Source organism: Phialemonium atrogriseum (assembly GCF_030411735.1).
Source record: "Phialemonium atrogriseum strain 8032-3 unplaced genomic scaffold QBC33scaffold_40, whole genome shotgun sequence".
NCBI lineage: Eukaryota > Fungi > Ascomycota > Sordariomycetes > Cephalothecales > Cephalothecaceae > Phialemonium > Phialemonium atrogriseum.
In genome coordinates, this window is record NW_026848177.1 from 83,400 (window position 1) to 96,535 (window position 13,136).

Sequence of the window (13,136 nt, forward strand, 5' to 3'; positions counted from 1 at the left end):
AAGGCGGTTCACCTTGTCATTAGCAGCCCAATCAGATGGCCCCAGTCAGGGAGGCAGTCCCATCGTGGCCACAATGCCGCTCTTTCCTTCTACAGTCAGCCTTATCGTCGACAGTGCAACTCTTACTTCACATCATGTACGACGAGGGGGGGTTATGTCGGACAACTAAGTAAGCTTATTCTCTCACGAGGAAGAGTCGAAGTGTGCGATGGTAAGCAATTCTCGCGTCACTGATTATCCTGCATCTGTGGATTAATAGTTACGAAACAATTAACTGGGTGTGTGGAGCTTCAAGGTCACGACTTCAACTCCCCGAGATGGCCTCCCGGCCCCGAGCAAGCACCTGGATGGGCAACATTGGAATCCCTGTTTTTCCCGCAAGATGGATGACCAGTTAAGGTACCCCAATCCCGTGTCATAAACTCACAGGGTGCCGTGTCGAGCAGCGAGCGAGTGAATAAGAATTGTCATGTTCTTCGACGCCGCCATGTCAACATAGGTACACTGCAGAGTACTCCTAGCATAGAACTCTGCACATCTTAGTTCCACAGCCATGCCGTCACTTCTTCAGGGCGGCTATCAGAAGGTGGAATGCAAGACCATTGACGGCATCACCATCAGGGGATGGTTCTACGCAGTGGAGGGGCCATCGCCAGCCATTATTATGACCCACGGTGTAAGTCGCTACGGAAATCTCAGGACGAACATCCCCCCCCCCCACAGTACTTACAAACTCGCAGTTCAACTGCGTCAAAGAAATGCTCATACCCGAGGTCGCGGAAAAGTTCCAGTCCTTGGGTTACAACGCTCTCATATACGATCCCCGGAGCATCGGAGACAGCGACGGGTCTCCGAGGAACCAAATCGACCCCCACCAGCAGGCAGAGGACCTCTCAGGTAAAATCACGCCTCAATATTTGGACCAACCAACTTACAATCCTCCACAGACATCCTCACCTACGTCAGCACACTCCCAACCGTCGACGCAACCCGCCTCGCCCTCTGGGGCATGTCCTTCGGCGCCACCGTAAGCGCGACCGCCGCCGCCGCCGACCGCCGCATCAAAGCCGTGGTGATGGTGTGCCCCATCTTCAGCTTCTACCAGGAGGACAGGCGGGAGCGGGCCCTGGCCCAGCTGATCCGCGACCGGCAGTCGCAGCTGCGCGGCAACGAGCCCTTCACGCTGCCGCCCTTCAACAGCCGCGGCGAGAACCCCATCGGCATGGCCGGGTCGGGGGGACCGGGCGGGCTGGAGGCGTTCGACTTTATGACTGCGGTTATCGAGAGAGGCGCGCCGAACTTTAGGAATAGGATCACGTTGCAGACGTATCGGAAGCTGGCGCTGTGGAGGCCGGCCGAGTTGCTGGACCTGGTTGGGTCGACGCCTGTGCTGATGGTTGTTCCTGAGCTGGATAATATGTCGCCTGCTGCTGAACAGAAGGAGGCGTTCGCAAGGTTGCCGGGTCCGAAGAGGCTGGTTGTTGTGGAGGGGAGGGGGCACCTCAACGTGCTGAGTGGGGACGGGTCTGCGGAGCTCTTGAGACTCCAGGTGGAGTTCATCGGGGCAGCGTTGGATGGGGGGTCAACCCTGAAGAAGAACGGGGATCATCCGGTTGCGGCTTCAAACGGTATTGCCTTGGCCAAGGTAAACCAGTTGAACGGAGGGCTGTATACATGAGTAACTGATGATGGGTCTGGGATTACAGGTCTGAATCTAGACGACCATATGGCCTTGGGTCGTGGATAGAGCGACTCAGCGTACGCTTGGGATTACGGTGCTTCTCAGAAGAGACGAATGACGAAGTTGTTGGTACCAAACCGTATCCTTGTAGCCTTTACCACGTAGTAATCCAATTAAGATCCAAACCAGGGCCATGAAATCCCCCATAATTACACAACATTGTGCTCCCGAAGGAAGGTTAGTCCTATTCGAAAGAGCCGCATCAAGTCATACAGTGCTTCCTTAATTACTTAGTTCCTACGGGGCTTTTCCGGATCGTGGCATGACGCGACTATATGTCGCCATGACGGGACACTACCTAATCTCCCTTATCCCGTATGATCCTCCCGCTGCATGCAACCTTAGATTGCCTTGACATTCCTTACTTTGCATCATCTCGAGCCCCTGTCTTACCTTGCATCCAACCCATCTCGGACCATGACTATGATTACCGGCGCTTACTGGACAGGGGATGGCCAAGGGTCTCGGCCTTGTCGCCAACCGTGACCTCTGTGATGCAACCCCTAAAGATCTAGCCAGTTGAGTTCTCGTCGTCAGCCCATGCCACTATCCCGACTTACAGAGGCAACGCGGTCGAGCAACTTACATCTACACACGTTGTTGATCATCTTGATGGCACGGTTGGATGTGATTGGGAACCAATACACGACTGGCGGAGGAAGAAACTCGGTGCACAATTGCTGTATCTCAACTTCATGTGCCCGACATTCCCCTCCAGATACCGGGCATGGAAATGGTTGTTCCCTAGCATATAGCGTAATGAATGGGATGAATTATTAGGAATCCCTGACAGTGGCCCGATGAATGCTTCACCTCATCGTTCCCCGCTTCAAGCCTTGGTTGCTCCAGAGCTCTCTCCCAGACGCGATGCCGCCAACACGCCATCCAGTGTGGAACTACGCAATAAAAGCCGCCGAGATAACACGCAGCGATCCCTCAAGTGCAGCCCCCATGGCAGTAAATGTAGGCAAGCCTCAATTATCCCAACCCCGTCCCGCCCGACACAACCTCCCATCCGCCGCCACAACCCAGTGGTCGCTCCCAACAGACGCAGGGCCATAGAACAAGAAATCCGGATCGTGCCTCCTCTTGACCGCCAACAGACGCGCATAATTCACCCCGTAGTAATCCCTCTTCCAATCCGGATTGTCAAACGTGGCCTCGCTCATGTACGCCCCGCCGCCGGGCGTGACGGCCTTGACGCGATCCTGCCTGCGGTTCAGCCCGTCCTGGAGCGGCCGCAGCGCCGCCGCCGAGGCGTTGAAGGGGTCCGAGTCCGTCACCACGTTGAGCCAGTACAGCGAGTTGCGCCACGCGGGCAGCACCGCGTTGGGGGCGTGCGTCGCCGCCCGGGTCACGTCCGACGCTATGCCATTGACGGCGTAGCTGGGCGCTGAGGGGTCGGTGCTGGGGGCGACTACGTCGCGGAGGGCGGCGACGAGGGCGGCGCGGTTGGTCGGACGAGCGGCTGAGCGTGGGATTAGTCGGCCGCCGATGAGGAGGGTGGTGGGGTAGTTTCCGAAGGGCAGGTCGGCGGTGTAGTAGGCGTAGTGCTCGTAGAAGCCTGGCCTTTCTGTCGCGGAGAAGGTGTATTCTATGCCGAGGTCGTCGAGCCTGTTCGTGAACGGCGCCAGGGCCGCGGTGATGCCTGCTGCGTCGGAGCCTGGTAGTGTCGCGAAGGAGAGGCCAAATGCCACGTCTGAGATACCAAAGACGCTGTTGAAGCCGACGATGTCATCTAGGACGAGCAGGTGCTCATGCCAGGCCTCTATTGCGGCCCAGTACACGTCGGGGTCAGTGTTGTTGAACGCCAGCGACGCGCCCGCGACTGGCCCGTCGACATGGACACGCGTTGTGTGCGAGAGCACCACGGCATAAGTCCCACCCCCTCCGCCGTTGAGCGCCCAGAACAGGTCCGAGTGCCGCGTCGGCGTGACAGTCAGGTGCCTCCCGTCGGCGGTCACGACCTCGAACTCGAGCGTGTTATCCGCCGCGAGCCCGTACAGACCCTCGAGCGGACCGTGACCGCCACCCTGGACGTACCCCCCCGCGATGCCGACCGTCGAGCAGAAACCGCCCGTGACCCGTAGACCTCGGGCAGCGACCGCCTCGTATGCTTCGTACGCCTGAACGCCGGCGCCGAGCCGGACGGCTGGTCCGGTGTAGTGGAGGCTCTTATAGTCGAGGAAGGAGATGCGCTTCAGGTTGTGCGTCCACAGAGCCAGAGATCCGCCGCCCGCCGACCTGCCGATGAAGTCGTGGCCCGTGTTTTTCACCGTCAGTCGGATGTTCTTCTTCTTGGCGAACTTGAGGCCCGCTGCGATGTCGGCCGCGCTGGTGACGTTGATGGCGTAGGAGGCGATGTTGCCGAGGGAGCAGGATGAGTCTCGGCCCGTGAAGGGGCTGCATGAGTTGTTTAGCCAGAGGGGCGCCATGACGTTGACGGGGTCATCGAGGCTGATTGGATGCGGTTTTCAGGGTCAGTTTGACAGGTCGCACGGAGATCTACGGGCTAGGGGTGTGACTGACAAGATTGGAGCCTGGGTCCATTGGCTCTGCACACCAATACATTCGTCGACATTGTAGCTGAGAGCATGGCAGCTTTGAGCGAGGGGTTTCCCCTGGATCAGCCTTCCACCAACGGATTGGTTCAGGTGTTTCCACTCCGCATGGCTGGGCCAGCGATCGTCACCGGGGATGTAGCGGCAGTGTGGTCCTGTCGAGTTCGAGTATGGCGCCGCACTCGTCCCTGGAAGAGACCCGAGGACCAGTCCTGCCGTCACGGCTAAAGAGAAACGTGCATGTCCTTGGCAGCGCATTGTCGAATTGGTCTATAGGGGCTCATTTGACGTCCAGAGAGACAAGGAGCGGAGACTGGGGCACAAAGCGATAACATTCGAATGTGCGTGACATGTGAACAGTGGACACTGGAGCTACACTCAGTCTATATGACAGAATTCCTTTCTCAGCCCCTCACAGTAAACCCCTGTTTGGCTAGCAGCTTCGCCGTCTTCGCCAGTCCCTCAGCTTCCGATTTTAAGCTTAGTTCATGTCCTTTTCCGAACTAGCAAAGCAGTCAAGATGGCCCAGCGGCGATGGGAAGGGATAAGCGAGGGATCTGGCTGCGCGCTTTCAATATCTATCAGCCCTAGTCGTAATAATCAGAGCTAGTCCCTGCCCCTCGGGGGTCTCCTATCCAAACTTGGATAACTCGCCTCATATGCACCGGGAATTGCTCATCGTAGGCACTCGAGGGTCTCACCGGGGGCGACCCATAACCAATTCCATTGGGATCGGGTTTAGCACTGCGGCTGCATGGTAAGCGGGTAGCCGTTGCCGCTTATCTTGCATGTCCGCTAATGCAGGATGCTGACGTGCATACGGGGTGAGCCGCTGCGTCTCGAGCTATCATGCATGGAGCTTACCTATGATTAGCCCGCAGCTTGTTGGCATCTGACGTGGGGGTGCCGGCTCACGGCTACAGTAATGTAATACCCCCGTGATAAATTGCATGAGCTTATTCGATGCCCTCCTTTCTCATCCAACTAGCTCCTTCAAAGATTGAACATCATAGCGCCACGCAACTAGGGGATTCCATCGTGGAAGCGATCCTCTGGCGTCAGTTACGCTAAGAATGCAGCAGCGCTAAGGTTGCGAAAGCGAGAGGCAAGAGCGACAATGTTGAGATATTATATTGCCAAATATGGCCCACAAGTATCAGGGCCAAGGTCACGCTACAGCTGTGTCCAAGAAGCTCCGAACACCCTGCACGTACCACCAGTGGAAAGGTGACTGATTCTGAAGCCATGTCGACTGTCACGAATGTCCTGCGCGATCCCCTGGGAGACATCCCTATCCCAGTCGGCATCCAAGATGGCCTCAACCGATGGGCGGGGCATCAAGGCTTTCTGGCCCTTCTAACGTTCTACGTTGCGATTGCATTGCCGCTGCTTTACTTCGTCGGGCTGGCAACCTACCGCCGTAATGCATCCTGGAATCCTGACTCCTCGAGTATTGGCTAATAGTTGGCCAAAGTGACCCTATCCCCCCTTGCAAACATCCCAGGCAATAAGCTGGCCGGTGAGGACCACCCTCGCTTATTCGGTACTCGATGGGTACTAACTGACATCGCCTTTTTTCCGCTGTTTAGCTTTGACGTACTGGTACGAAATCTACTATGATGTTTGGCTTGGCGGCCAATACTTCCGCAAGGTCGAGGAGATGCACCACAAATATGGTAATTACTTGGCTTCCCAAGACTGCCCTCTCTATCCTTGAATTTTCGCTGACAGGTGATGTCGATCAAGGTCCGATTGTCCGCATCAGCCCTCACGAAGTCCACTTCAACGACCCGGACTTTATCGACACGCTTTTCCCCGGCCCCTCAAGGAAGACGAATAAGCATTTTTTTACGGGGAGGAGGACGGGAAGTAAGGAGTCCCCGAATGGTGAATCCAAATGCAGCCAGCATGGAACTGACCCCAAACCCCAGCCCAGAACTCCATGGTCGCAACCGTGGACCATGACCTCCACCGCAAGCGCCGCAACACGGTCAACGCCTACTTCTCGAGCGCCAGCATCCGCCGGCTCGAGCCGGGTATGAAAGAGGACACGGCGAAGCTGCTCTCCCGGATGGAGGCCGCGGGTGCCGGGGAGGGGCAGGTCCTGCAGATGCACCACGTCCTCAAGGCGTACACGGCCGACGTCATCACGCAGTACGCCTTTGGCGACTCGTTCCACTTTCTCAACGAGGAGGACTACGCCGCCGGCTACATGGAGGCCACCGACGTCTACCACATGCTGAATCACACCTTCTGCCACTTCCCCTGGGTTTCCACTCTGATGGCGACGGCGCCCCCGTGGGCCCTCAACAAGTGCCTTCCCATCTTGAATGAGATGTGGAGCAAGCAAGCAGTACGTGTTTCGACATTCTTGATATCCTCCTTCTGAGCTAAGTGTCCTCCAGTTGTGGATGGAAAAGGTCAAGGAGATCCGAAACTCGCCGAACCCGGAACGAGTCAAGAGCACCATATTCGAAGGCATCCTAAACAGCAAGCTTCCCGACGAGGAGAAATCCGACGCCAGACTAGCACACGAGGCCCAGCTCATCGTCCTCGCCGGCCAAGGCACAACAGGTAAGCCAAATGACCCCCCCCCCCCCCCCCCCTCTCCAAACCGACAGCTAACCTCCCCATTCAACCAGCCTACACCCTCATGGCCGCCCTCTACGAACTCCTCGCCCACCCCACCGAGCTCCAAAAGGTCAAAGCCGAGCTCTCAGCCGCCATCCCCACGCCCGGCGACGTCCCCTCCTTCAGCCAAGTCGAGACGCTCCCCTACCTCGGCGCCACCGTGCAAGAGGTGCTGCGCCTGCACCCGGGCGTTGTGTCGCGCCTGCCGCGCGTGTCTCCCGATCTGCCCGTCGTGTACCGCGGCGGCGGCGGGAGGGAGTACGTCATACCGCCGGGAACGCCGTACAGCATGACGGTGCCGATCGCGCACATGAACGCGGACGTGTTCGAGGAGCCGTACGAGTTCCGGCCGCAGCGGTGGATCGACAACCCGAGGCTTGATAGGGCGGTTATTGGGTTTGCGAGGGGGACAAGGAATTGTATCGGGTGAGTTGGTTTCTGTGTGAGATCGCGGTGAACTGAGCTGATAACTTCCAGCATGACTTTTGCCCGCCAGCAGATGTTCATCGCCCTCGCGGCCATTCTTCGGAAATATGACCTCTACCGTGGCCAGGAAGGGCCGACGCTGGAGTTGTACGACACCATCCGCGAGAGGGACATTGACTTGAACCGCGAGTTTATCATCCCGTTTCCGGCGAAGGGTAGCCATGGGCTGCGGGTCAGGGTGAGGAGTTAGAGGGAGGGGGCGGGTGGTAGGTGGGCTGGCTGTGAGGGTGCTGGGACGTGGTATTTGTGATCATATTGGTGCAGGAACAGTGCTATCTTGAGCGGCTGATATTCACATTCAGGGGGTACACTTGCATACATACTTCATGTCGAAATAGGAGATGGAGGGAATGGGAGGTGGGGGGAATGGGATATGGAGGGAGGGGAGGTGGAGGAAATGGTAAGTGAATGAGATGAGGAGAGGAGCAAATGGTAAGAGAATAAGATGACGAGAGGAGCAAATGGTAGGTGAACAAGATGACGAGAGAGGAAAATGGCAAGTGAATAAGATTGTTCAATGTCTCGTGGCGCGGCGGCCGCCTGACTTATCCCCTCGTCGGCACCGAGCCCATTTCAATTGCCTGGGACGCTGGCGGGTGACGTGTCACCACGCCATCGCGCCTCCTGGTACGTCAAGCTGCAAATATCATCCAGACACACTTCCCTGGCCAAACCTAATCGCTCATTCCTCAACAACTGCCGTCTCGACTGGGCCACCATCCAGCTTGAGGATTCGCGCTTTCCCCAAGGCTTTCCCTTTCATATAGGAACCCCTCTTGCCCTAGTCGACTTCGTCGGTGACGACCACGACATCAGCGCAGCCAAGCACACAGGACTGGTCTTCAAGCATGGCTCTTCCACAGGCCCCACTGTCGGCGTTCGAAACCAGCCCAGATTGCTCACGCGCGAGTACAGCGTCGATGGAGCAAGCGTCATCGTCAAGTCCCTCGAGCGGTCCGTCATCTCCGGCCACCCAGGCTACCCCTTCGCCATGCCAGGTGACTCGGGCACGGTGATCTTCGACACGGATGGCAGTCCCGCGGGGATGGTCTGGGGGTACGTGGACAGCCCCTGCGGGGTCGGTATGCGGTGTACGCTGTACACGCCTATGGAGTCTATCTTGGCGAGCATGGAGGAGGCGCTTGCCGACGAGTATGGCTGGGGAAAGTTCTCGCTGACCTTGAGTGCTTGAACCTGTCAAGAGGGCGTGTGGGGTTGTAGGAGGCTCTGTCGCTAGCTAGACATAATCAACTAGTACTAGCAACGCCCGCGAGATAAGGGTCACGGGGAATAGAAGCTTGCTTGACTCACGCGGCGGCAGCAACAGTGACGGATAGACGGAGTTATAATTAGTTGTCGAGAAAAGGCAGCAGTCTCAATTAGTAGCCTTCAAATGATGACTGGTTTGATAAAGGCTTGGTAGTTGTCATTATTGGTCATGTCGTCATGTCATGGTCGTGACAACTAGCCCCAGCAGTGTTCCCTTCAGCGTTAATAATACTAATAGTAATTACTACTAGCTTTATGTGATCGCAGCAAAAACGGCAATAGCGATAGACTGCGAGAGCAATAGCGATAGACTGCGAGAGCAGGAGCGATGGACAACGACAGCAGGAGCGATGGACAGCAATAGGAGGAGCAATGGACAATAGTAGCAGGAGCAATAGACAAAAGTAGCAGGAGCAATGGACAGCAACAGCAGGAGCAATAGACAGCAGCAGCAGGAGCGATAGACAGCAACGGCAGGAGTGATGGACAACGACAGCAGGAGCAATAGACAGCAGCAGCAGGAGCGATAGACAGCAACGGCAGGAGTGATGGACAACGACAGCAGGAGCAATAGACACATTACGTTATCCTGGGGAGGCAAGGGAAGGCTCAAGCTTTCCACAGCCCAAACCTTCCTTCCCAAAAACAAAACCTTGACTTTGAGTCACGGTTTTGCTCACATATATTTCCTCAAAAGTGTCTTCCACCTTACCCATCGAACTTCATCCAAGAATCCATCGCGAACAAGACAATGCCGCCCCCTCCCACAAACACGACGCTCCAGACCATCTCGTCGGTGACCAACGACATCGAGGATCCCGCAGTCGTGTCCGTCACCACCTCAGTCTGGTCCAAGGACCCCCCCACCGAGTACAACCTGGCGATCGCAGCCCTTGAATTCGAGGAGTTCTCCTTCTGGGGCGAGGATGGGTCCCTGGACTGGGGCAACGCCTCCACGGAACACAACAAGGCACTGCGGAAGTACCTGACGCTCCACTACAACGTCATCATATTCCACTACTGCGAGCCTTTCCTCCTTCTCGGGTGCGAGGGGGAGCTTCCTAGCAAGGACAAACTCCCTTTTTCGATTGCCGGCATGATCGCGATCTGGAGGATAGATGACAACATGAAGTTCAGACCTCTTATCGGTTGGCACGCTGAAGGAGAAGAGTGTCTCAAGATCGACCCGGGAATGTTGGACAAGATGGTCGAGCATGAGATCCCCCCCAACGAGGTCTTCCTGTATCTGGCAGACCATATTTTCCACGACTGCATCGCCATATCCATCATCTGGGAGACCATGGTGGTAGAGTTACCTCTCACAGAATGGAACGATTTCGTGAGGAGGCTTCAGGTCCTTCCCGAAGGTATCGAGGGAGCTCCGTTCCTCCTACAATATCACAACGGTCCTCTCCCAAACACCGAGAGGTGCAGGAGCGCCACCACCCCGACCCCGAAGGCGCTGGAGTCGGATGTTGCCGACGAGACCGACTATGTGAAAGCGGACGGGAGATTCTACCCAGGCACCATGATCAACTCCACTGACAGGGCTGGAACGATGTACTCGTCGGGCACAGCCGGTGTGCTTGTTGAGAAGGACGGCGAGCAGAGGCTGACCTGCTCGTACCACAACTGGGAAGACCACGACCAGAAGTACCCCGGCCGATTCGGCCAGGATGACGACGAGGCCCGCCGCACCTTTGAGGTTGTCCAGGGCAACCCAGGCACGCCCGTCGGGTTCGCCGAACGCCGGATGGGCGATACCGATATTGCCCTGGCGAAGCTCAACGACGGCGTTGTTTTCGAGAACAACTTCATGGAGATGGCCTTCCCGGCCAAGACACTCGTCCCCAGCAAGGAACAATCGATTGGAGACTCGTACCTGATCGATTCGTTCACCACCGGCAAGCAACGGTTGCTGGGGTGTGGAGCCCGCATTACAATCCGCCGGCGGCCGGGAATGCCGCACTATGACCTCTCCTGCCGATCGGGCACGGAGGCGAAGCTGCCACCCAGCCACGTCGCGTATATCTGGCTCAAACAGGGCGCGGCCCTGACCAACAAACCGGTCATGATTTTGAACCCGTACTTCCGCGATGGTGCCAGCGGTGCGGTCCTCTTGAGATGTGGTTACGGGGAGAGTCGCCAGATTAGCTCGCGGACTGTCATGGAGCGTGGCGAGATATGCGGGATGATGTACTTCGCTGATATTCAGGCCAAGCACGCTAACCAGGCTGACCGCTACGTGATTTACACCGACGCATTCGACCCGCTCATCGAGGAGGGGTGGAGTATTGTCCAGGCTCCTGGGGCGGACAGCGGTGAAACGAGGGGCACCAAGGAGGAGGAGTCCCCAGCCAAGAAACGGAAGACAGCTTCTTCTTCTTCTAATGTCGCTGGACGTCTTTCTTGATGACGCTAGCTGTCTTTGCTTGTACTATTAGTATTATTAACACCGGAGGGAACACTACTGGGGGCTGGTTGTCACGGCCATGACGTGACAAACATGGCCACAATGATGAAGAACATGGCTACAATGGTGACAACGACCTAGGCAATGATATAACGACGGAGGTAGTCTAGATAGAGAACAGTATAATTAGAGCCTGACAATTATCCGCCCTACCACGCACGATTGGAAGCGTGGCATCGGATAGCGAGCTGTCTTCAAGGCCTGCACCACTGCCGTAATTATATCACGGCTTCTGAAGGGAGTAGAGTTTGTTTCGCAGGTTTAGAGTAAAGAGAGATATATTTATAGATTATTCCTATTGACATGTGACTATCCCAAGCAAACAAATCAACGAAAGCTTTGTTGTATGGTTCTGTTTCCATCATCATGACGTATGCTGCTGCTTCTTCCACGCGGCATGCTTCCGGTAGATGTCATGGCGGAAGGTCTGCTTCAGCGCAGCCACCTCGTCGCCATCGGACGGCAGCGCGGCCTGGATGGCGCCGACGCCGCACAGGTCGTTCTTGCGATCGATGAACCAGGCCAACGTCAGGCCGCCGCCCCAGCTCATCGTGCGGTCGCCGTACCAGCCATCGACGTCCTCCAGCATCACCAAGCCGCCCATCCCGTGGCCCACCTTCATTCCAGGCTCGGTGCCCACGCGGAAGAAGACGCCCATGGGGCCGGCCAGCATGGCCTGGTGGCCGGCCGTCGCCTCGGGGCCGAGGTGGTGCTCGAACATGTCGTCGACGGTGGCTGGCCTGAGCAGCTTGCCATCGTTGGCCAGCAGCGAGCGCAGAACCTTGACGTAATCGTCGCCCGGCATGAACAGCCCGTGGCCGCCAAAGTGACCGCCGGCGCGCTTGTTCATGTCGCCGCCGCCGGTGACGGCGCGGCCGCCGGCGTCCGGGTCGTCGGGGTTGAGGTCGACGAGGCGCGCGCGCAGGTCCTCGCGCGTCACCGGGTAGAACTGCGCGTCGGTGATGCCCAGAGGGTCGCAGATGCGCCGCTGCATGTGCTCGCCCAGCGTGCCGCCCGTCACCCGCTCCACGATGCGACCGGCCCAGTCGAGCCCCGGCCCGTACATCCAGCTGGTGCCGGGCTGGAAGCCGAGAGGGTAGCTGAACGCCTCCTCGACTGGCCGGAGAGTGGTTTCTTCCGGAGGGTCGAACTTCTCGCGCCACTGGGCGAGGAGCGGGTTCATGAAGTCGTAGGTGATGCCGGAGCTGTGCGTGAGCAGCATCTCGAGCGTGATGGGGCGGGCCGGCGGCTCGAGCAGGGGGGTTTCACCGTCCTCTGAAAAGCCGGTGATGACCTGCTTGGCGGCGAGCTCGGGCGCGATGGAGGATAGGTCGCCGGTCAGGGTCAGCAGGCCGTCCTCGACGCACTGCAGGGCGGCGATGGTGGCGATTAGCTTGGTGGCCGAGGCCAGGTATAGCACGTCGTCGAGCTGCTGCGGCCGCTTCTCACCCGACAACAGGGTGCGCTCTCCGAGCGCCTTGTCGTAGACGAAGCGACCCTCAGCGTCGGTGGCGCAGATGACGGCGCCGTTGATCTTGCCGGCGTCGATGGCCGCCTGGAAGTGAGTTTCGATGTCGTCGGCCATGGTGGAGGTAAAGGCCCAGTCAAGTTTCAATTGAAGAGTGAATATGCACGAATCCAGCGACGAATGCTCTTGGCTAAACTCTCCTCCGATTGATGTTCGTGAAATGAATGGAGATGGTGAGGAGACAAGAACAAGAGAGGTTAGGCAACAGCGCCTATGCAAGTCAGCTGACTAAAACCCCACCGAAATATGTGTCCTGAAAGAGGGGGTTGGAATAGTTAGCTAGACAAGTACGAATCAACCAGATTTCATGACGACGCAGCAATGGCTGTATCGTCGCAGGGCACATCTACATAAAAAGGAAGCCGAAGGAAGGAGAGGAGTTGGTAGCTTCATTGGCGGGCTGCTTCTAGGTTTGGAGGAAAGGGGTCGGCCGAGAACATCCCAAAG

The 13,136-nt window shown here is 57.4% G+C and overlaps 5 protein-coding genes across 5 annotated transcripts; 3 read left to right on the top strand and 2 right to left on the bottom strand.

Annotated features, from left to right (window-relative positions):
- Positions 1–553: 553 nt before the first annotated feature.
- Positions 554–1,878, top strand: QBC33DRAFT_581659 (polyketide transferase; the record flags this gene model as incomplete). The annotated part of the gene is made up of 4 exons (XM_060431277.1): positions 554–676; positions 741–897; positions 948–1,581; positions 1,833–1,878. 4 exons carry the CDS (start codon positions 554–556, stop codon positions 1,876–1,878), a joined length of 960 nt encoding a protein of 319 aa, XP_060278727.1.
- Positions 1,879–2,715: 837 nt separating this feature from the next.
- On the bottom strand, positions 2,716–4,560 carry QBC33DRAFT_461173 (FAD-linked oxidoreductase; the record flags this gene model as incomplete). The annotated part of the gene is made up of 2 exons (XM_060425019.1): positions 2,716–4,198; positions 4,271–4,560. 2 exons carry the CDS (start codon positions 4,558–4,560, stop codon positions 2,716–2,718), a joined length of 1,773 nt encoding a protein of 590 aa, XP_060278728.1.
- A 987-nt stretch (positions 4,561–5,547) lies between these two features.
- On the top strand, positions 5,548–8,780 carry QBC33DRAFT_574130 (cytochrome p450; the record flags this gene model as incomplete). The annotated part of the gene is made up of 9 exons (XM_060430736.1): positions 5,548–5,722; positions 5,777–5,821; positions 5,892–5,978; positions 6,049–6,171; positions 6,234–6,655; positions 6,708–6,876; positions 6,945–7,359; positions 7,411–7,574; positions 8,205–8,780. The coding sequence occupies 9 exons, from the start codon at positions 5,548–5,550 to the stop codon at positions 8,609–8,611; spliced, it is 2,007 nt and encodes a 668-aa protein (XP_060278729.1). The 3' UTR covers positions 8,612–8,780.
- Positions 8,781–9,377: 597 nt separating this feature from the next.
- Positions 9,378–11,317, top strand: QBC33DRAFT_601374 (uncharacterized protein). Its single transcript, XM_060432105.1, has one exon. The coding sequence runs from the start codon at positions 9,440–9,442 to the stop codon at positions 11,099–11,101; it is 1,662 nt and encodes a 553-aa protein (XP_060278730.1). The 5' UTR covers positions 9,378–9,439; the 3' UTR covers positions 11,102–11,317.
- Positions 11,318–11,421: 104 nt separating this feature from the next.
- QBC33DRAFT_551741 (beta-lactamase) lies at positions 11,422–13,095 on the bottom strand. The gene has a single exon (XM_060429219.1). The coding sequence runs from the start codon at positions 12,744–12,746 to the stop codon at positions 11,526–11,528; it is 1,221 nt and encodes a 406-aa protein (XP_060278731.1). The 5' UTR covers positions 12,747–13,095; the 3' UTR covers positions 11,422–11,525.
- Positions 13,096–13,136: the final 41 nt, after the last annotated feature.